Raw genomic sequence first — 24,366 nt, forward strand, 5'->3', positions numbered from 1 at the left:
AACCCCTCCCATTCAAATCTCCCCCCCATACCATTCCTCTCCAATTCTCCCTCCTCCCCCCTCCTCCTCAAAGCTGCCTCCTCCCCACTTTGTCTCCCTTCTATCTCATACCTCCACCCCCCCCAACCTTCTACTTTCCTCTGCCCCCCCCCCCCCTCAAAGAACCCCTCACTGTGCCTCATCCCTTCACCATCAAACCTTTCATCCTCCTCATCCTTCCCTTTCTTGGAACTCTTCTGTAATCTCTGACACACTTTCAACTGCTCTTCCTACCTCCCCCTCTCATCCTTCATCTTACCCTACTCCTCCCCTCCCCTGTCCTGTACCCGATGCTCCCCCTCTCTCTTCATTAATGGTATGGACCTCAAACATCCGGGGCCTTCGCTCAAACCTGACTGATCTCTCCATACAGGTTGCTTCTGACAATCCAGACTTGATCTGCTTAACAGAGACTTTCCTCCTTCAAGATGTCTCCGATTCCTTAATATCTCTTCCTGGTTACTCCCTCCTCCGGTGTGATAGACCTGAGCCTCGTCCTGGTGGTGGGGTGGCTATCTTTATCAAAAACTCTCTTCCTCACTCTCCTTGCACTGCCCTCTCTCCTCCTCACCCCCAGGAGTACCTCTGGCTATGGCTTCCTCTCTGCTCCCACCTTTTGTTCATATGTGTTCTGTACCGTCCTCCAAACAGTGATGACTCCATTTACATTTCACTGTCTGACAACATGGACCAACTTCTATCCACTCATCCCAACTCTCTCTTCCTCATATGTGGTGATTTCAACTGTCATCATGCCAGCTGGTTGGATGTGGGTTCCTCTCTCACCAGTCATGGCACCTCAGCAAAGGACTTCTGTGACTCACTGGGATTGACACAATCTGTCAATTTCCCGACCCGGATCTCAGCCAATGGAGTATCTTCTCTTCTAGACTTGATTATGACAAACTTCCCTGCTAATGTCTGCTGCTCTTCTTCTGCTCCAATCGGTTCTTCTGATCATGTGCTTGTCAAAGTGGACATCTCTGGCCATTCTCAGAGAGCCTCCTCAGCGTCTACGAGTCTGGCATTTCACTCAGGCCGACTGGGACGGTCTTCAAGCAGCCATCAATCGTCTGGATTGGTCTCCCGTCTCCACTGCCTCTGACATCAATTCTTCCTGGGAATTCTTCCAAAGCAAACTGCTCTCTCTCATGCACAGATTTATCCCATCTCGTCTTCAGTTGTCTTACCCTTCCTCCCGTCCACGGTACACTGAATCTTGTGCTGAGGCAGTTGCCCTGAAACAACTTGCCTTTGCCTCTTGGAAGGCTAATCCAACTGAAGGCAATCTCAGTTCCTTCCACCAAGCTCGGAACAAGTGTGTTTACCCTCAGGAGTGCCAGGAAGCACTATCTCTCCACACTGAAGAATGAACTCTCAAACATGTCTCCTTCCTCCAAATCCTGGTGGCGTCTGGTCAAATCCGTTTCTGGTGTTTGTTCCCCCTCCATCCCCTCCCTTACCTCAAATGGCCACACAGTTGACATGGCACGTGACAAAGCCAAATGCCTCAACTCTGTGTTTGCCTCAAAATCTTTACTCCCAAACCCATCTCTCGCTGTTCCCACCTTTCCCAGTCGAACCCAACTGCTCCTGGACTCTGTGTCCTTCTCTCCTGACAAGGTGGAGGAGTTTTTGTCTAACCTCGACTCTGATTCTGCAACTGGACCAAACGGCATCAGCCCACGGGTCCTAAAATCCTGCTCTGCCGCTCTATCTCACCCTCTCTCCGTTCTTTTCACCCTCTCTTTTGCTCAAGGTCATCTGCCAGCATCCTGGAAATCAGCAAACATTACCGCGTCACACAAAAAGGTGCAAAAACAGATCCTTGCAATTACAGACCAATCAGCCTGCTCCCAATTATCAGCAAAGTCATGGAATCCATCATTGCCTCTGATATGAAATCTTTCCTCTTCTCCAATGGCTTGATCTCTGATCATCAATTTGGTTTAAGACCAGGTCACTCTACTCTGGACATGCTGCTTCTGCTGTCTCAACAATGGATGGAGGTCCTCAATGCCAAACAGGAAATCAGAGCTGTCTCCCTTGACATATCACGTGCCTTCGATACGGTCTGGCACCCAGCTCTGCTCACCAAACTCTCCTCTTTTGGTATCCATGGAAATCTCCATGCATGGCTTGCGGACTTCCTCTCTGGTCATAGTCAACGTGTGGCCCTGAATGGATTTCTCTCATCTCCCCTTCCTGTTCAGGCTGGAGTTCCCCAAGGCAGTGTTCTGGGCCCTGTGCTTTTTCTGGTCTTTATCAATGATCTCTCCGACTCTCTGGAAAATCCTCTCTATCTCTTTGCTGATGACTCCACTCTCTGCCGCTCCATTCCTCTTCCCTCAGATCGGCAGTCTGCAGCCTCCTTATTCTCTGAAGACTTGGACAAAATCACAGACTGGTCAAACAAGTGGAACATGTCTTTCAATCCTGACAAATCTCACACTCTTACTATGTCTCTCCGAAAAGATCGACTGGACAACCCTCACATCTACTTTCTCAACAATCCTCTCCAAGAAGTTCTGTCACTCAAGCTTTTGGGTCTCACTATCTGCCATGATCTTTCTTGGGAAAACCACATTTCCAAGCTGGCCTCCAAAGCCAGTCGCCGACTGGGCATCCTCCGTCGTGCGAAGTCCTTCCTCGGCACACCTGAGCTCCTCACCACATACAAGGCTTTCATCCGCAGCTCAATGGAATACCGTTCTCCCCTATGGGCCGGTGCTCCTGCCTCGCACCTCGCTCGGCTTCACGCTGTTGAAACCAAAGCTTTCAGAATTATTGGAATCTCCCGCGATGAAGCTATCTCTGAGGGCCTTTCACTCACTCACCGCAGGCAGGTAGGTGGTCTTTCTGTCTTCTTCCGACTCCTCTCCGGCCTTGCACCCCCAGCTCTCTCTGTGCTCTGTCCCCCAAATATTCCTACAGGTCGCACAAGATCTGCCAGCAACCCTCTGATGGTTAAACTGCCGAAATCTCGGCTGTCTACTCACCTTCACTCTTTCATTCCTCTTTTCTCCCGCCTCTGGAACAAACTCCCTCACTCCCTTCAATCCCACTCCTCCCTCCAGGTCTTTAAAACAGCTGTTCACCACCATCTCTTATCTTCCGCCATCCAAAACCTTGATCTTTTCTACCCCCGCTAATTCACCCCAGATCCACCTTGTTTGAAATTCCAACTTCTTTCCTGGAAGTCCTGGCAGTGTCCATATGTTTTATACCTCTCCCACCCCCCCTTCCCATGCCCCCCATTCCCATGCCCCCCCCCCCAAAGCCCTCTCCCTCTCACTGATCTCTCGATGTCTCCATGTCTCTCGGTCCCTGCTCTCAAATGTTGTGTTTGTGTCCTTCCCCCTCTCTCCCCATCTTGTCTACCGCTCCCGACATTATATGTTTTATGTGTCGGTTTGTCTTTCTGTGTGATTAATGTTCGCTCTTTCACGAGCCTCGATCTTGTATTAAAAAAACAAAAAAAAAACCCCCAAAAAACGTTACATTATGATTATTTCGAAAATGATATTACTATCAAAAACCCGAGGCTAATTCCTTACTTCCTCGGTTATTAATATTCATGCCGAACAATGCTCATCATTGATCATGAACCATACACTGCTTCAATCCATATACTTTCAATTCATGACAATGTGATTAAAGTATTGTGGTTATATTTACTATATTATTATTATTACTATTACGAAAACTATACTCCCGAAAACGATACACTACTGTATTAAGAAACCTGGGCTTAATTTGTCTGAAGTGGTCCGAAGATGAGGCATAATGCCCAAGGCCTATTCATACAGTATTGTTGGAAGAGACGGGACGCCGATGATTTCGATATTTGATGATCATTTTAACAATCGGTCTGTTTGTGTTTCACACAGAATGAAAAGCGTAAAGGTAGAGCATGAAGATTGTGATGTATAACAGGTTCGATTATATGTTCGGCATGAACGGCATATAAATCAACATGGCGGTGTGTGGAGTCAGCAGCCGCACCGCCATAATGACATCAGACATAATCACATCACCCTGTCATGTGACCAGATTCTTAGTTCTGGTTGGTATACGTTTGAGGGGACATACTTACATACATACATACATACGGACGGCGAAACACCGTTCTAGACGGCTCTGCCCGATGAGCTACGCCATAAAAAGAAAGCATAGCGTCGCCACATTACACACCATAACTTCTAATTTTCCATCCAAATAAGTGTGGGCAAAAAAAGAAGAAGCTCGATTGTACAATAAATGCCACTCACCTCTTCAATGGCTTGCTGCCTCTCCTCCTCCATGTCATCATTCATTCTAGAGAGCAGTGTGGCGCAAATGGCGGTGTTAAACGAGCAAAGCGACAAGTATAGGGGCAGAATGGAATGAAAAAAACTAACCTATTATTTAACTGTAATCATTAAAATAATTGCACACCTCAATTTTTGACAAACTTTGGGGTGGAGGGACCACACAACATGCCACAAACACAACCACACACACACACAGCCTAAGCCCCCAAGCCAGTTAAGGTGTCTTGTGAATTAGGCTTCTACAAAAGTGAAAAAGGAACTGCAAAGAAAGAAATGAGCAAGGAGATCAATTGAGAATTCACACAATGCCAATGCCAGTACACCGCATACCCTGTGGAGGACATGTACAAGGCTTGCCGATGGACGTCTTCGTGGGATATCTCGGCCGGTTGCATAATGGCCAGGTCGTTGATGGACCAACGGAAACCGTGAGGTGCCTGGTAGAGCACAACATCATCAAATCCCCCAAAAAATCTCAAATAGCCCCCCCCCCCCCCCAAAAAAAATCAAGAAGCAAGCGAACAACAACAAACACCAAAGAGCTGATCATTGAAACAATCCAGCCTAAGCCAATCGGTGGTCGACAAATCAGCATGCGTTACGGTTTTCACAAATCAAGCCCTGACATGACTGTTTGGCATCATTTAAATCCAATTTATAGTGGAATATCCTCCAAAAGAGAAAAATAATATTCTCCTTTATAATGTTTTTTCCGTACACATTTGTGGGAATCTTGGAAATGTCTCAGGCATTCCGTGGACATGCGGAGATGTCTCATGACCATAATCATTACTTGACAACCCGTACTTCATGCATTGTCCTGCATGTCAGATAAACAAATTACCTGCGGTTTCTGAGCCATTTCCAAACCTCCTGGACTAATGATAGACTCATGGAGAGATTTGGGGTCTTCATTATCAAACGGGTTGTAGATGTTCAGAGTGGAGTTTTTCGGACAGGAGAGATCGTGCAAGTTAACTTCCCGAGACATCTGCAAAAGCAATTAATAATACAAATAAATTAATAACAATTAGGCCATTTTGCCCGGTCGCTACACTTACCCAATTAAAAGACTAATTTACTTGTCTGCCGATGATAAATTTCATTCTCATCATGAATGTCCAAGTCCGGTGTTGGCTTAACGGTTAGGGTGGCTGGCTCGAGATCTTGGGGGCCTGAGTTTGAGCCCCTGTCGAACTGTTTAAATAAAACCAGGTGGGTTGACTCAGCCTGTCATTCATCCAAGGTCGGCAAAATGAGTACCGGCTTACTGGTAATAGATAGGGGGCACTGCATCAGCGGCACAGCAGCACTCCCAGAAGATGATGCAGCCAAGCAGCCACATGATTGCATATAAAATGTTTCATTTTAAAATGTGCCCCATTTGCAAAATTTGCAAAATGGAAACAAAATTGGAGAAAACCTGGTGTTTTTGAAGGTTCTAACCAAAACAAAGACCAATTACTGCGCTGTAGTCCTGAGAAGGAAGCCGGACATTCATAACATACACATACACATACAAAGTACTTGTAAGTACAGTACTTGTAAAATCTATTATATTAGAAGTTATAACCTTAACTCATAAGCAATTGACTGATTTTCCCACTGCCCGGATCAACTGGGCAACGTTTTTCATGGAGTTTTCGATGCCTTCAGCCCAGAACCCCTCCAAACGGCAGGTCCACAACCCTGGCTGCAGATACACATCAGTATATTACTCAACATCAATGGACCCACAACCTCAAAGTTGTGGCCAGACAGTCAGTAAACCCAGCAACGCAATATCCGTATTGAAACTTATTTAATTACTACTTGTATTTAAAGTATTACCACAAACTAATAACTTAAATAATAAATCACTTTATATGATAATATATTAAGCGATAAACACTTTACCTGATAGACATGTTCACTACACAGAATCCTCATCTAACCATCGAATCAAACTGTTATTCAAATATTCAAACTGTTGTAGCGGCTACCGCTGGGTATACACAATCGCCTTGCACCTACCGAGGACGCGGAGCGATCACAATGCCGGGCTCGTCCAGGACGCCCGGGCAGGCCCGGTCTCGACTTGCCAGGCCTCGTCCGGGACGCCCGGGCATGCCCGGGCATGCCCGCTCTCGACTTGCCAGGCCTCGTCCAGGACGCCCGGGCACGCCCCCTCTCGCCTTTCCCGGGCAAACGCTCCGGGATAATGTGTATATATATTGCTGCCCAATAAACGGGCTTTTCAGAGTACCCGAGTTGATTTGAGTTAATAAGGAAACTCAGACGAATTCCAGCTTTTTGTCGCGTCCATTCTTCCGATTCACGTTGGAGCATAGCTCCTACATTGGTGACCCGACATGGACACGGCAGTTACCCTCAAACTGCCTACCTTCTGGGAGGCTCACGCGGCGGTTTGGTTCGCCCAGGCGGACTCCCAGTTCGCCCTGCGAGGCATCACGGCCGACGACACCCGCTTCCACCATGTGGTAGCAGCGCTCGGCTCCGCCACCGCGGCCCGCGCCCTGAGCCTCCTCGAGAGCCCGCCAGCCGCTGACAAATACGACGCGATTAAAAAGCTCCTCCTCGACGCTTTCGCCCTCTCATCAGCGGAACGCGCACGGCGCCTGCTCGACCTGCCCGAGCTCGGCGACACGCGCCCGTCCGAGCGAATGGACTACATGCTTTCGCTGCTCGGCGAGCACTCTCCGGCATTCCTGTTCCGGGAGCTGTTCCTCCGTCAGCTGCCTAGCCCGGTACGCCTCGCCCTGGCAAGCACGACAATCACGGCTCCCCGCGCCCTCGCCAGGGAAGCCGACAAGATCTCCGCGGCAGGCCAACGCATTGGAGCAGCGACCACGAGCCCACCGCCGTCCGAAGCAACGCCCATGGCGCCCGAGCACCCAGCACGGTCGACGACCGAACTGCCGACGCAATTGGCGGCCGCTACGCCGCGCCGACCACCTCCAGCACGACGACCAGGGCCTCCACCTGACCAGGCGTGGTGTTATTATCATGCCAGGTTCGGACAGAAGGCCCGGACATGCCAACCCCCGTGCACCTTCGGCAAGCCGGGAAACGGCCGGGCCGGCGTTCATTACCAGCCATGAGCGCCGGCCACACGGGCAACTTACTTTTCATCAGGGACAAAGCGTCCGGACAGCGCTTCCTGTGTGACACCGGCGCCCAACTGAGTGTCATACCCGCCTCCGATCAGGACAGGCAGTCCGCGGTTTGCGGCCCCTCCTTGGTTGCGGCCAACGGATCGGCCATCCGCACCTTCGGCCCGCGCAACATCACCCTCTGCTTCGGCGGCCAACGCTTTAATTGGACTTTTGTAACCGCAAGTGTGCCCATGGCTCTGCTAGGCGCCGACTTCCTCTGCGCACACGGACTGCTGGTGGACGTCCAATGGCGTCGCCTCATCAACGCCGAGACCTTCAGCTCCCTGGCATGCACATTGAGCAGCTCCGCTCCGACCGAGCTGGCATGCGCCCTCCCAGCGGCGAACGAGTTTGCTCGCCTGCTCACGGAGTTCCCAGCCCTCACGCGGCCGACGTTTTCGGCCGTCGCAGTACGACATGGGATCGAGCACCACATACCAACCACGGGCCCGCCGGTCTACGCCAGAGCCCGCCGCCTCGACCCAGCCAAGCTCGCCGTGGCCAAAGCCGAGTTCGACGCTTTGGAACACCTCGGCATCGTGCGGCACTCCGATAGCGCGTGGGCTTCGCCACTACACATCGTCCCAAAACCAGGGGGCGGCTGGCGCCCATGTGGCGACTACCGCCGCCTTAACGACGCTACCACCCCCGACAGATATCCGATCCCGCACATCCAAGACTTCTCCACCCGTTTGGCAGGACGGGTCATTTTTTCAAAGATCGATTTAATACGGGGATACCACCGGGTACCTGTCAGGGCGGCAGACGTCCCAAAAACGGCCGTCATCACGCCGTTCGGCTTACTCGAATTCCTGCGAATGCCGTTTGGCCTCAAGAACGCGGCTCAGGCGTTCCAGCGCTTGATGGACGGCGTGCTGCGCGACCTGCCGTTCCTCTTCGTTTACCTGGACGACATCCTCGTCACCAGCACGTCCCGGGCCGAGCACCTCCTCCACCTCCGAACACTGTTCGGGCGCCTCAGCAAGCACGGCCTCATCGTCAACCCGGCCAAATGCCACTTCGGCATGACGGCCGTTGATTTTTTGGGCCACCACATCACCAAGAACGGGGCCGTGCCGCTGCCAACCAAGGTCGAGGCCATCACCACGTTTCCGCGTCCCCGCTCCATAAAGGCCCTGCAGGAATTCCTGGGAATGGTGAATTTCTATCACCGCTTCGTGCCCCGCGCTGCTCAACTCATGCGGCCCCTCTACAAAGCCCTCCGGGGCAAGCCGGCCAAGCACAACGTTGTCTGGTCCGCAGCAATGGACGCGGCCTTTAAAAGCTCAAAGCGGGCCCTCGCCGATGCAACACTGCTCGCTCACCCGGTGCTCAACGCTCCCATCGCCCTCACCACGGATGCCTCCGACTACGCGGTGGGCGCCGTACATGAGCAATGGGTGAACGGGGTTTGGCAGCCACTCGCTTTTTTCAACCGGCAACTCCGGCCGAACGAGCTCAAATATAGCACGTTTGACCGTGAGCTCCTCGGTCTACACCTGGCCGTTCGCCATTTCCGCCACCTCCTGGAGGGCCGACCCTTCACGGCGTTCGTTGACCACAAGCCGTTGCTTTATGCAATGGCCAAGGTCACGGAGCCGTGGTCGGCCCGCCAACAGCGCCACCTCTCCGCCGTGTCGGAGTTTACCACGGACATCCGGCACGTCGCCGGCAAAGACAACGCCATGGCCGACTGTCTTTCCCGGGCCAGCGCGAACGCGGGCCACCTCGGCGTGGACTTCGCGCTTACGACGGCGGACCAAACCACCGACACCACGGTGCAAGCCCTCCGGGTGGCGGACACGGGCCTCCGCCTGGCCGACATCCCCTTCGTGGACACTGTCCTGCTCTGTGACGTCTCCCAAGGCCAGCCTCGCCCCATCGTGCCCGTTACCTGGCAACGCCGCATCTTCGCCTCCCTCCACGGCCTTTCCCACTCGGGCCGGAAAGCTTCCCAGAAGGTTGTGTCGGCGCGATTCGTCTGGCACGGCCTTCGACGGGACGTCCGCGATTGGACCAGCACCTGCACAGCCTGCCAACAGGCCAAGGTCCACCGACACACCCAGGCCCCGCTGGCACCTTTCACCGTGCCCGAATGACGTTTCGACCACGTCAACGTGGACCTGGTGGGCCCCCTCCCCCCATCACGGGGTTTCACACACCTGCTCACCATGGTGGACAGGACCACCAGGTGGCCGGAGGCCGTTCCCCTCGTCTCCACCACCACCGCCGACGTGGCGCAGGCTTTCATCGCCACCTGGGTCGCCCGCTTCGGCGCACATCTCGTCGGACCGCGGACCGCAGTTCACCTCCGAGCTGTGGGGCGTGGTCGCCCGCAACCTGGGGGTCAAGCTCCACCGTACTACGGCCTACCACCCCCAAGCCAACGGGTTGTGCGAGCGATTCCACCGCTCCATGAAGGCCGCGCTCATGGCCGGCCTTCAGGACGGAGGTTGGGCCGACCGGCTGCCGTGGGTCCTTTTGGGCCTCCGCACGGCCCCCAAGGAGGACCTCCGGGCGTCCACCGCCGAGCTGGTCTACGGCCAGGCGCTACGCGTCCCGGGCGAATTCGTGCCCGACGCTACCAGTCCCTGGTCCGCAGCTCACCAGCGCTCGGACCTCCAGGAGACCGCCCGACGGTTTGCCCCCGTGCCAACATCCCACCACGGTGACCCCCAGTCCTACGTCCCCCCAGCGCTTCGCACAGTGGAGTACGTTTTTGTGCGCCATGACGCACATCGGGGGCCACTCCGGCCGCCGTACGACGGGCCCTTCTGGGTCCTGCGACGGGACGACAAGTCGTTCGTCATCGACATCGGCGGCAGGTCGGACCGGATTGCGGTGGACCGCCTCAAGCCGGCGCACGTGGACATCGACCAACCACCACGGTTGGCCCTTCCGCCGCGGCGAGGCCGCCCCCCCGTGCACGGTGCCCCCCACTCGACCGCCCACCACCACACCGGACCCCCCCCAACGACCCGCCAGGGGTCACTTCGGCCGGGTCATCAGGACCCCCCTTAAATTGACCCTGCCGGTGCAAGTCGATTCTAGGGGGACGTGTGTAGCGGCTACCGCTGGGTATACACAATCGCCTTGCACCTACCGAGGACGCGGAGCGATCACCATGCCGGGCTCGTTCAGGACGCCCGGGCAGGCCCGCTCTCGACTTGCCAGGCCTCGTCCGGGACGCCCGGGCATGCCTGCTCTCGACTTGCCAGGCCTCGTCCAGGACGCCCAGGCACGCCCCCTCTCGCCTTTCCCGGGCAAACGCTCCGGGATAATGTGTATATATATTGCTGCCCGATAAACGGGCTTTTCAGAGTACCCGAGTTGATTTGAGTTAATAAAGAAACTCGGACGAATTCCAGCTTTTTGTCGCGTCCATTCTTCCGATTCACGTTGGAGCATAGCTCCTACACTGTCATTTATAACGGACTAGCAGAAGTACCCGGCATTGCCGGGCGGGGGAGGGGAGGGGAACGGGGGGGAGGGGGGAAGAGGGGGGGGGAGGGGAGAAGAGGGGGAGGGGGAGTGGGAGAGGGGAGAAGAGGGGGGATGGGGAGGGGGAGGGTGAGGGATGGGATGGGAGGGGGAGGGGGTGGGAGGGGGGGGAGGAGGGGAGGGGGGAGGGGGGAGGGTGGAGGGTGAGGGATGGGAGGGTGAGGGGGGTGGGAAGGGGGAGGGGAGGGGGAGGGGTGGGAGGGGGGAGGGGGAGGGAGGAGTGGGAAGGGGGAGGGTGGAGGGTGAGGAGGGAGGGGGAGGGGGGGGCAAGGGGAAGGGGGAGGGGGGAAGGGGAAAGGGGAGTGGGAGGGGGAGGGGGAAAGGGGAGGGGGAGGGGGAGGGGGGAGGGGAGAAGGGGAGGGGGTAGGGCGGAGGGAGGGGGAGGACGGAGGGGGAAGGGAGGGGGAGGACGGATGGGGGAGGGGGAAGGGGGAGGGAAGGGGAGGGCCAGTCAACAATGACGTTGCAGTTCTCATGGTCGGAGAGCAGCACAACAATCGCGACATCGTCCTGCATCTTCGCAAGAGCACGAAGCGGATTTTGGAGACTCACCGATCCTGTGACCCACGCACGCCCTCCAGTACCGGCGTTGCCGGGCAGGGGGGGAAGGGAGACCCGTACTTTCCCAACCCGTACATTCGCCCTCTCGACTCAAGCTCTTATTCGATTCGTATTCGAAATCGAAAGGGGAAAGGGGAAATCCTTCATATTCGAATTCGTAAACACGAAATATGAATTAAAATTTAATTCATATCGCACAATATCGACACAAAACACGATCGCATAAAGGTGAAAAAACGCAACCGCTTTTCGCCCTGAATTACGTGCAAACGTGTGACGGGATGGAACATCACGTGATCGCTCTGAGCGAATCAGCGAGCTGCTCTGGCACCGGCTGAGATTAGCGGGTACTTCGCTGAAATGCGCTGAGGTAAATATGAATAAAAAAATATGGATCTCGTCAAATATGGTCTCGGCCATGTTCGTCCCAGGCTCAATAGCCATGTCTATGCCAAATATCAAGCACGTGAGCCTCTTCGTTTCTGAGTCTATCGGTAACATTACACACACACACACACACACACACACACACACACACACACACACACACACACACACACACACACACACACACACACACACACACACACACACACACACACACACACACACACACACACACACACACACACACACACACACACACACACACACACACTGTTTTATATATATAGATTGCAGGAGTGGGTGGTGGTCGATTGTGAGGGATCTGAGTGATATATAGTATTGCAGGAGGGTGTGGTGGTCGATTCCAAGGGATCTGAGTGATATATAGTATTGCAGGAGGGGGTGGTGGTCGATTCCAAGGGATCCGAGTGATATATAGTATTGTAGGAGGAGGTGGTGGTAGATTCCAAGGGATCTGAGTGATATATAGTATTGTAGGAGGAGGTGGTGGTCGATTGTGAGGGATCTGAGTGATATTTAGTATTGTAGGAGGAGGTGGTGGTCGATTGTGAGGGATCTGAGTGATGTTTAGTGTTGTAGGAGGAGGTGGTGGTCGATTCCGAGGGATCTGAGTGATATATAGTATTGCAGGAGGGTGTGGTGGTCGATTCCAAGGGATCTGAGTGATATATAGTATTGTAGGAGGAGGTGGTGGTCGATTCCAAGGGATCTTAGTGATATATAGTATTGCAGGAGGGGGTGGTGGTCGATTCCAAGGCATCTGAGTGATATATAGTATTGTAGGAGGATGTGGTGGTCGATTGTGAGGGATCTGAGTGATATTTAGTATTGTAGGAGGAGGTGGTGGTCGATTGTGAGGGATCTGAGTGATATTTAGTATTGTAGGAGGAGGTGGTGGTCGATTGTGAGGGATCTGAGTGATATTTAGTATTGTAGGAGGAGGTGGTGGTCGATTGTGAGGGATCTGAGTGATATTTAGTATTGTAGGAGCGGTAGTGGTCGATTGCGAGGGATCTGAGTGATATTTAGTATTGTAGGAGGGGTGGTGGTCGATTGTGAGGGATCTGAGTGATATTTAGTATTGTAGGAGGGGTGGTGGTCGATTGTGAGGGATCTGAGTGATATTTAGTATTGTAGGAGGAGGTGGTGGTCGATTCCAAGGGATCTGGGTGATATTTAGTATTGTCGGAGGGGGTGGTGGTCGATTGTGAGGGATCTGAGTGATATTTAGTATTGCAGGAGGAGGTGGTGGTCGATTGTGAGGGATCTGAGTGACATATATATATATATATATAGTCGCGCTGCAAGGAACATCACGTGATCGCTCTGAGCGATCGATTGCAACTCTGCGTCGTGTCGTGGGCGTGGCCAACGTGGCCTCATGCCCCCAGGTGATTGGCTAACTCGAGCTCGAGAGAGCCATAATGCGCTACATTATGGCAAAAAATATGGATCTAAAGATGAAAGGGCAAAAAACCTCTGTGGTGTGAATGGCAATGTTCGTCGCTGAAATGTGAAAAAAGGCAATTGCTTTTCGCTCTGAAATACGTGCGAACGCGTAACTGAGTTAATGGCGGCAAGGAACATCATGTGATTGCTCTGAGCGAATCAGCGCGCTGCTCTGCTAGCGGTCAGATTCTGGTCATAATATTCCGCGCTGAGGTTAAAATATGGTAAAGAAATATTATGAAATAAATTTTTAGGTCGGCCATGTTCTTACCAGGCTCAGTGGCCATGTCTGTGCCAAATATCAAGCACGTGAGCCTCTCCGTTTAGGAGTCTATCGGTAACATTACACACACACACACAAACTGTGTTTTATATATATATAGATTTTACCATGCTGCACTGCAAATCCCAGCAACCACCAAATTATTTTAATGCTTATTTATAATGTATTTTATAAATATTATTTTTATCTAAATACCTCCATTATTTAATACTATCTATTCATAAATATATATGTTTAATCAATAATATTAATTAAAGAATTAACTGGACACCAAAATAATTAATTCAATATTATTTTATCTAATGTAAAGCAATAAGAACTTGTTTACATGAAAACCAACCAAACTTAAACAAAAGGTGACGATGGGGTCCAAAGACATTCTTGGGTAAAATGCCAGGGGCATAGAAAAGGCCTCTTTATTTATATAAGGGTATGTGCCATGTGGCAAAGTCCAGAAAAGAAGGGACATTCAAAAAAAAAACTCATGTGCATGCTACACTACCCTTGTGTTCTTAGGAGGAACCAAGTAATGCTCTAGAAAGGTTCATATAAAGAGGTGCCCCACATCTGGAAAATAAAATACATTTATTTCTTCATGCAGGTGTATGAATCAAATTGGCACCCTTTTTTCCAAGATTTTTCTGATCTAGAATCCTTTGAGAGTCAAAATCATTATAAAAACTCCCAGCAGAAAGACTATCCTCGAGATGACGTAGCGGGTCACATAGGTAATCAAATTGCCGTTTTTAGGGAGGGGGGGGGGGTGGGGGGGGGAAGGAGGAGGAGAGGGTGGGGCCAATCAATCGTAAAAGTACACCCCAAAACAGTAATATTGTCACGTCACCAGCAATTAAGACCACCGGGCGACGAATGGCTGCACGTTTTTACTCCCGAGGCGAACTCCCGAATTCTTAGCGGTTATGACGTGCCGCGTGAGATGGAGGCTGTGAAACGTTTACCTGAACGGAGCAGAAGCAACACGGGTTTATTCCCGAACCCACGATAAAGAAACAACAATAGATTCAACAAATATGAATTTAATGATTATAAACCAAAGAATGAAAATGAGTGCAGAGGTAAAACTAAAATTATATTTTGAGGTACCTCCATGCAGTTACAAATACAACACAGGGGAAAGATAACAAAATAAAATAAAATCCCTTTTTCTTGTGCACTAAGCTCATCCAACGAGATTGTTTGGTGATGTTAGCAGTGGTGGCGAAGTCCAACGCTTCCCGTGTCTGAGCGCCCAATATGGTGCCGGCTGTCGATGCGAGTGTCAGGTCGCAGAATTGTTGCTGCTTAATGGTCGGCTATGGACGCCGTATGGCTACGAGGTTATGATTTAAATGTTGTCTAAAATGCTATTTCATAAAGTTAATAAAAGGTTTTTGCTTCGTTTTAGTTTAAAATGAGGAAAGGCTCGCTTTAGTCGTGCTGGACAATTGTATACGTGTGCCCTTTCGAGGCTAGATAAGGCCGGTCGTAAAATCCCTCTGATGATTCTCAGACGGCGCCTCGAGCCGCGGGCAGGAGAACGCTCACATGCGCGCGGATGTGTAACGCCGGTAGAATGATTAGATTGCAGACATAAACCTATCGTTAAAACTATATATTTTGTATTAATCACAGCGACGCTTGAATCTGTATAAACATGTTTTGAATTACTCAGTTGAACAAACCCATATATTTTATGGCCTTATCGAAGCCAAGAATGCACCCTCCCTTTAATGAGTTACATTTTCTGTCTCCTCGGAGCCCAGAGAAACATCTGGTCCGGATAAGGGACGGATGACGGTGGGGGCTAGGGATGACGGTGGGGGACTCTCGCTAGTTCCTTTGTTCTCTCGGAGATTTTCTGATAAACTTGTCCCTATTTATACGGACTGCGAATCAATGTGCTCCAGGAAGGCTAGACGTGGCATGAAGCTGGTTCTTGCTGTAGATGTCTGTCTCCTCCAGATCTGTATAAGTGCTGTTTTAATAAAGTTTCGTCATTCTTAAATCTCAAAACTGTTGGTGAACTTCTGTATACGATCGGCAAGAGTTGTTGCCCAACATTGATGGTGCCGTGACTCGGATCGCAACAGACGCGGAGGACGGGAAGCGGAACCCGGGCGACAGGAGGAAGGCTGCCCGAGGCCGGGACGCTGGCACTCTAATTTGATTAAGGTGAGCAATTGTTTTATACCAGAGGGCTATCTTTCCAAATTTGTACCTTGCTTCCTCGAACGGTTTCAGTCCGCTTCCCTGTCATCCGCACTGCCTGCATTCCGAACTGAAATTGTAAGTAAAGGCTGTTTCAGGCCTCAGAATGACGTACCTTTGTTAAAGCCAGGATAAACATTAAGGGTAAAGCTAAGAATAGATTTTGCGCAGGATACCAGTAAGGACTTAACAGTAAGCTTAAAGTTACAGTTAGCACCAGGAGGGGAAAATGAGGTCGGACAGCCATATAGGTTGAAGCCAGGTGGCCAAGATTTTTCCAGGAAGGAACAGCCCAGAGACAAGATGGGGTATGCCATTGCATGCCAGGGAACGAAGGGCTGTGGCTAACTTAGAGGGCCATAGGAACATGGCCAGGAAAAGGAAAACGCGCAGTAGGTAGGCTTGACAAGAAGGAAGCAAGCAACAGAGGTCCAGATAAAACAGGCCAGGATCTGGTGGACAAGAGAAAATAAATAAGCTCACAGGAAATGGGCCAGGTGGCCATAGGGTGAGAAGGACAGGAATGGTTTTTGAAATATTGAAATTTTAAGCATTGCAGCTATGGTTATTGAAGCTACACCAGACAGAGGACAAGTAAGTAAGCAGTTAAGCAAGTAAATCAGCGAGTGATGCCGCTGGACCAGATGCCAGACCAAGACCCCCCACCCCCCCAAGCCCTGAGCCCTGTCCCCGGGCCACAGGCGCCACCTCTCCCACCCCCGCCCCTGTTCCCCCAGGGGTTAGACCCCCAGAAAACTAGACCAGCCGCCCCCCAGGTTCACCTTAGCCCGGGCAACCCTTTTAGAGGACAAGAAATTAGTGGGGCGGACAGCGGGTTCGCGGCCCCAGAAGGGCTAGGAGTATTGTATTGTACCCCTCAGTGGAAGGGCTCACGGAATCGGAGAACCCACAGCCTACAATCGAGATGTGTCCCTTTAAAAAACCATTTGAAAGAACCAGATTTGGCGGCTATGCAGGAGCGGGTGAGAACCTTGCTGGCTGAACAGCCCGGTCACGTACCGGAACTTATGCGTTTGTGGATACAGAATACAGGCGCAGATTGGCGGGACGTCTGCCACATGGGAGAGGCTGTATTGCCAGCGTGGGTGTGGGACCAGGCCAAAGTACACGCACGCTGGCCGAATGTAGCACCAACCCCGGCCCAGACCCTCGACGATTGGGGGGCCCTGGTCGACCTGTTGTTGGCCGGGGTACACATCGCACTAAGGCTAACCGACCAATTAGATGAAGCGGCCGAGCAGTGGGACATGGGCGACGATAAGAAGGCCGATGTAAAGGACGACATGTTGCAAATGCTTGCCCAGGAATCCATAAGGGCCCCCTCCCCAAAATTTGGAACCCACAAGGGCCCCCTCCCCAAAACTGGAACATACAAGGGCCCCCTCCACAGCCGCAGAATTGGGCCGTGCAAAAGGACCCCCCACCCCCCCCCCAAGACCTGAGCTCAGTCCCGGGGCTCTAGGCAACACCCCAACACCCCCCGCCCTGCCTTCCCTTTTTCACCTCAACCCACCCCGTCCAACCCGTCCCAAAAATCCTTTTCCTTGAATGAGAGACGTAACATGAATGAGCAAAGATTGTACATGGGAGTGGCTGGAGAAAGGCATGATTTGAGTCGATCTGAGTTTCGCGCGAAGTCTGGGAGACTCACTCGTATATGAATGAGGAATGAATGTATATTGGGATGTTAATTGACGTGTGTATCTGGCCAATGTATTTGTCTGTATGACATATGCAAAGCAGAGGGTTTCGGTGTGAAGCTTTGACATTCCTAGCGACTATCCGAGGGAACAGGTGAGGTCCTGAACTGAGTCCGGATTTTCATCTGTTTGGGAGTGTTGGGATTCGTGTGGAGGCACGAGGGTGCGCGCCAGGACGGAGGGCGGCGTGGCGTCGTCGCGTTGAGATGGTTGTGCCAGGTCGATCGGCGATCTCTGAATTTAAATCGGATTCTTGTCGTGTGTGTTGTGAAATTAACGTCTATCCGAGAATCCTGGCGATGTTCGTTTAATTAAAGTGTGGTACAAACCTGTGTTTCCGCCGTGCGGCTCCGTGGAAGTTTGGGTAGAGTTATTGTGCGTTCGGGCAGGAGCCGAGCGAACCGCGAGTCACGTGTGCGCTGAATGGGGGCTCTCGGTTTTGGGCAGTTGTCGTTGTAATTGTTGTTGTCAGGATGGGAAATAAGAGCAGTTGTTGTTGAGTTTGTTGAATTGGGTTCAGAGCATGAGATTTGCTCAGAGTGCCGGCGATAACTCGCCCACTCTCAGAGGAGGATGTGTGCCCAAATGCATTGTGGGTCATTTCGACTTTGCTGGATGTCGGACGTTCAGTTTCAACTGTCGGTATGTGGTGTGGCTTGTGCCAAGGTGTGGGCGCGAGGAGGATGTGGTTGTGTTTGTCTGTCTGTGGAGTTATACGGTTGTTGGATTCGTAGAAGCTAGCATTTTGCGATGTGGAGCCACGATAGTGGTCGTCTGTCTGTCCGGATGTGGAGTTCTTGCAAGGAACGGGAATGTCGCCGGACTTGTATTAGTTGTGGAATGAGAACTGGTACCACCTTTCTCCGTTTGAAGTTTGACCTTTTAAAGTTCATTTGACCTTTGTTCGAGATTTGTAAGGGAAAAAGGTCGGAGATAATTCACTAACCTTGGAAGAACGACAGGCTGTCAGTCTACTGGAGGTTGATTTAACGGCAGGATATATAGGACTTAAATCTGGAGAATATCGGGACATTATATTGTGGGTTAAAACTGAAATCATGTACGTAATTAGTGAACAGAGAATATCGAGTTCTGTTTGTCGTTGTAATTGTCGTTGATGTCCCGATTCAGGGGTCTCAAGAAATAAACAGACTTCCGGTGCCGACCGGAAGCGTCAGGTACAGTACGCTTGAGTTTAATTTAACCGGGCCGAGCACAGTGACGTGTGTGACCGAGCAATGGGGATAGTCATGGTAAATGGAGGACAATTGGGAAGATGCAAAGAGATGCAAGTAACATGAATTAAGTTGTGGTATCAAGAGGTGGGTGCTGTATATTGGTATATTGGTACACCAAGTAAGTATATTGTGGTTATTATAACTCGCTGATTATAGGGGGCGCCGGGCGCACCAAGTACAGATCGGGTTGCATGGTGGAGCAGGCGCAGGGTGGAACACCCCGTGTGGTTGGAGGTTGAAATGCAGTGAACATGCCCGATTTTGGCTTTGCGAGGCTCCGGATAGAAATTGGCATTTCGATACTGTGGATTATATTGTGCCTGCCCGGAAAGGTGATGTCCTGTGCTGGGGCTGGCGACATGCCTCTGTTATTTGTCTGTCTGTCGGTCTGATTGTAAGTCTTTGGTACTGGGAGGGCTAATTGAGTGCTCAGGCGTCATTGTTCCATGGAGGCAGGTACTGTGAGTCACAAAATTTGGACCTGGGATGGGATATAAGGTCAATGAATCAGGGAAAAGTGATTTCTGATCGCTGATCCGATCTGGTTTTGAATTGTTTGATTTAATTTTGAGTTGATTGGAGGTAATAAGGATTTGTGTCGATTTCTTGATTTGAGTTGATCTGGAAACAAAGACAGATGGGATTAATGTGTATATCAGGAACATTTTGGAAAAGAAATATGGATATATGACATTACTAAAATATAACCAAGCAATTGAGAGTTCTTGGGTTAATGGGATATAAATAAATGCATCTACAAGTTGATGGTTTATAAAATTTTAGTTCTGGATGATACTTAAACGATGAACAATGTTGGCAATATACAAAGAATGTGACTTGTTTTTTGGGGGGAAAACATGTGGTTTAAAAATGGTTGGCTAAGTTTTAAAGATGGAGATGTTTCGCAGAACTCTTATGATTATTTATATGAGTGGTGGACTATTCCATGGCGAAGCATTTTTCAGTTTATTGAAAGTTGGATTTTGTAAAATAATGGTTTAATATAACCACAGTAGAAAATAATATACAGATTTGGGACATTTTGTAAACTTTCGAATAATGAGAAGATTCATAAAATTCATTTTATTCATTTCATGGAAAATATTTGGGTTGCAAGTGGAGAAGCATGGAGATGGAGATGGAGATGGAGATTGTCTACTCTGAATGACAGGTGGTGGTATCCAGGGCGCTGAGGAGTTTGTTCACGTTGTAAAGTTTGTTTATTTATTTGTTTATTTAGTTTGTTTATTGTAGAGAAGAGTGCTTTTGGGATTCCGGAGCCAGAGTGGATAATTTGAGAGTAGTAGGTGGAGTAGAGGACATCTTTGCAGTGCTGTAGGTGGTCCTTGTAGGCTTGGGAGTGAACTGATTTGGGTTTAATAGGCACAAGCTGGTCTAAACAGGGTGAGGAGGATGGTGTGATTGATGATGTCAAAGGAGGCGTTGAGGTGAGGAGGATGAAAATGTTGAGGTTGCCGGCGTCAGAGGAGAGAGAAGGTCGCTGGTGATTTTGAGGAGAACAGTTTCAGTACTGTGGCTGGAGCAGAATCCGGATTGGGATGTTTCATACAGGTTATTGGCAGAGTGGTGATGTTTGAGTTGAGTGGCCACAGCACGTTCCAAAACTTTTGACAGAAAGGGTAGGTTGGAGATGGGTCTGAAGTTATTTAGGGTGTCAGGGTTTAGTCCAGGGTTTTTCCAGAATGGGGGTGAAGTTTCACGAGTTTTTGGGGAAATCGGTATGTGAAGCTGGATTAAGTTGGAACTGCTTGATGAGCCATGGAGATGGATTGGGTTTTGTTGTTGGTTGTCTGGGAGTTCGGTTGTTGCATTGCCAAAGGTTTCTGTGTGGTGGACACACTCGTTGGCTGTTGTCTTGTGTGACGTGGATGGAGATGTATGTGGCTGTGTGTGGCTGCCTGGAGTCGGGAAGGCGGCTACAGTGGTTGATATTGGTTGTGGATTGTCCGGGGTGCTTCGATTTGCATAGGGGGTGAAGATTGGGATATTACATTATTTTGAGTAAGTATTGGCATGAGTAATTACATAAGTAATTATGAGTTATTATGAGTATTAGTTATGAGTAAGTGATTATTACCTTCGCAAAAGCGGAAGGTTATGTTTTGATCGCTGTGTATTTATTTGTATGTGTGTGTGTGTGTATGTGTATGTTATTCGCATAACTCAAAAAGTATTCAACCGATTCGCATGAAATTTGGTGGGATGATAGGTTATTATCCGGGAACCATTTGATTAGATTTTGGAATCGACCGGGTCAAAGGTCAAGGTCAAGGTCATGAAAAGGTCATGGATGTGATTACAATATCAAACTTTTGGCGGGATAGAATGGTTTAATTTGAAACAAATCTTCCCGCATGACAACGTAGGTGTGGCTTTGCTACACAGATCTTGTAGTCTTTTATTTTGGCAACAAAAGTAGCTGCGGCGAAGGTATGCGCTCTACCGAGTGCCCGTTCTAGTTTTAGTAAAGTTACATGTTTCGCTGTGTTGTGGATCTGGGGACAAGCTAGGTTGATGGGTACCCTGGGGTCTTCGGCGTGTCTATGTGTTTGGCTGTCTGTTACACTGGACTCTTGAATGGGTTTTCATGAGACGAATTTCAGACATAACAGTGAGAATCTATTTTGAGCGAATCACAGTGGGTGAGGAAAACATTGTGTGTGACCAGACACCAGAACTGACCAGAATTGAAATTGGAAGTAGACCAGGTTATTTCTATTATTTGTTTATTCGTGAAAATAAATAAATAATAGGGGGAGGTTAATGGAGGTTAATGGTGGTTTGTTTGTGTTAATGGAGGTTAATGGTGGTTTGTTTGTGTTAATGGAGGTTAATGGTGGTTTGTTTGTGTTAATTCTAGTTGAAACTCTAGCTGAAGTAATTTTCGTTTATTTTTATTATTTTATTGATTTTTATGATTTTGATTGATGTTGGAAACAGGTAATGGGATGCTGAGAGAAGGATTGAATTTAATTTGAATTGGACTGGATTAAATGGGATTGAATTAAAAAATTGAATATTGGATAAAATTGGATCCACTTGAAAAAAGTGGATTAGGAAATTGGAGAAAAGGTGTTCTATGAAACTATGAATTGAATGAATTGAATCTAGATAGATGAATTGGAGACCTGTAGACCAGGCGTTCCCAGGAGACTTGTGGACCAGGTGTTCCACCAGAGGAAAAAGACCAGGTGTTCGTGGAGCACTTCACCTGCAAGAACGCCTTGGAACCAAGGTGGAAGGGACCAGTCCAGGTGTTGCTGACTACACCAACGGCAGTCTTTTGCGAGGGCAAGACCTCGTGGATCCACGCCACGCACTGTAAGTTGGCCATACAAGCACCAGACACTACACCACAGCAACCACAGTAAGGATGGGCCTAATCATAGGTACAATACTATTGATAGCGAAACTAAATACACACCATGCATCGAATACATACTCACGCCACACCCTCAGGATAAGGCCCCAAAGAGGGGGGAAAACACATATTGGAAAGTGGCCAGGGAGGTGGCAACAATTCAAAATAGGACACACTGCTGGTCGTGCATGCACTTTCCCCAAGCAGGCACCACAGGAATACACATGATAGTGCTACCTCTGTCCCTCAATGACCTCTGCTCACAACCTATCGATTCCCCATGTTTAGTCACCACGCTGGAAAGAGAAGGGGTTGACAACGGCAAGAGTTGCAATCGACAATTTAATTATCGCCCGTCAATGATTGCCCATGTGGCCGAGAGGCCTGCCCCCGTCTGGGTCAAACCACAGAAAGGGAGGGTCTGCCTCCAGGGTTCCGGCCACTTGCGTATGGGAGAATCAGAATGCGCCTACACTCTCCCCGGGAAGCTGGGACAAGGGAGCTCAGGGATTACATTACGAATAGTACTGCAAGATAAACACAACCACAACATAACGGCTATAACATTCTCTAGGGGGGTTAGTAGGATTAATGGGGTGGTAAAGGGACTCCGGTGCTTATCCACCCACCTGGTCCCACCCCATGGGACAATGTTTATATGCGGCGACAAGGCTTACCCCTATTTACCAAATAATTGGGGGGGCACATGTTATCTGGGTTCAGTCCTTCCTGACGTTGAGATACTGGATGAGCTAGACCCAAAGTCCTTGGACAGGCGTTATAAGAGGTCAGTCATGAACGAAGATGGAACCACTAAACTACACGGGAGCCTATGGGAAAAGGTGTTTGGTTTCTTCTTCCCAGGAGCGGGCACAGTCATGGATAGTTTCCGGATAGATAAATTGGCTTTGGCCCTAGAAAAGGTGGCAAACGACACCGCTACGGCTCATGACATACTATTGGATACGGTGATTCACATGCGTACAATGGTGATGCAGAATCGGGTGGCTTTGGACATGCTCTTGGCAGAGAAAGGAGGGGTATGCGGAATTATAGAGGGAAAATGTTGCACTTACATACCCGATCCATCTGAAGGAGTGTCAGCCGCAATAGTGAGACTAAGGGAAACTAGCCACGCCCTGACGATCGATCGGATCGCGCGCAAAAATTCTTATACATTTAGCTGGCTCACTGACTGGTTCCGGGGATGGACGGGCACCATAGTGAAGTGGTTATTGACCGCACTGGCTGTGATAATCGGGGTAGTAATTTGGGGGGCACTAATGAAATCTCTAGTCCTCCTCTGTATGAGAAAGTATTTTACAGGATGGAAAGTGAAGAAGCCGCTGACAACGACTATGGCTCTGACCACAGAGGCCGTCGACCTGAACGGGTCCTTCAACAAGGCAGTTGCGACCAACGCTCCAGAAAATTGTATTGAATTTTGTGACGACTGTGATACTTGTGTGGATCCCATGTGGGAACTGGCTGCTGCCTGTATGGATGTTTGTGATGACTGTGATACTTGTGCTGAAAACCCCTTGCGTGTACTGGCTAACGCCTCTTATGTATTACAAGCTGACAGCTGCACGCCCCCTTCCGACCCAACTATGGATCTGATTGCGACACTGGGTCTGGCGGTCGAGGGACCCGACGCGGATGTCCTAGACCCGCAAGCCGACCAGGCGCCCATGGGAGACTTTGACATAAAGGAAGTCCCTCTCTTTTCTCCAAATGTTTTAAGTTCAAATGCTTCAAGTGAATCGGATTTTTACGCTCTGTACCCTGATCAGGAAATTGAGACACAAGATACTGACGACATTTTGTATTCCCCAGAACAGCAGCACGTGAGGGACCTCATGGGCATGACCGTTGATTAACTTCGAAGATCTGCAAGGACTGCGTCTGCAAAGGGTGGGGGGAGCAAGTTCCGCAGGGGAGGTTGTGGGCCCTCTGGCGGGGCAGAACCTCATCTGGACCAGACGTCTTCGTTGTGGATCCGAAACGTTAATGGACTTTCATGTTCTGAGCCCTCAGGTTCAAAGCACGCACCACACGACACGTTCCCCAAATGCACGGGCGAGGCGCTATGGGCGCACGGTATGCCC

The 24,366-nt window shown here is 50.2% G+C and overlaps 1 protein-coding gene across 1 annotated transcript in view; it reads right to left on the reverse strand.

Annotated features, from left to right (window-relative positions):
• The window catches only part of BORA (BORA aurora kinase A activator), a 54,362-nt gene that overhangs the window by 22,739 nt on the left and 7,257 nt on the right, over nucleotides 1-24,366 (reverse strand). The window contains exons 2-4 of the mRNA XM_068122137.2: nucleotides 5,197-5,343; nucleotides 4,683-4,789; nucleotides 4,311-4,356 (exon numbers count right to left, since the gene is read on the reverse strand). Of these exons, the coding sequence (XP_067978238.1) occupies nucleotides 4,311-4,356; nucleotides 4,683-4,789; nucleotides 5,197-5,343 (300 nt within the window). The remainder of the gene's footprint in view (nucleotides 1-4,310; nucleotides 4,357-4,682; nucleotides 4,790-5,196; nucleotides 5,344-24,366) is intronic.

Source organism: Myxine glutinosa, chromosome 7, assembly GCF_964187855.1.
Source record: "Myxine glutinosa chromosome 7, kmMyxGlut1.1, whole genome shotgun sequence".
In the NCBI taxonomy this organism is placed as follows: domain Eukaryota; kingdom Metazoa; phylum Chordata; class Myxini; order Myxiniformes; family Myxinidae; genus Myxine; species Myxine glutinosa.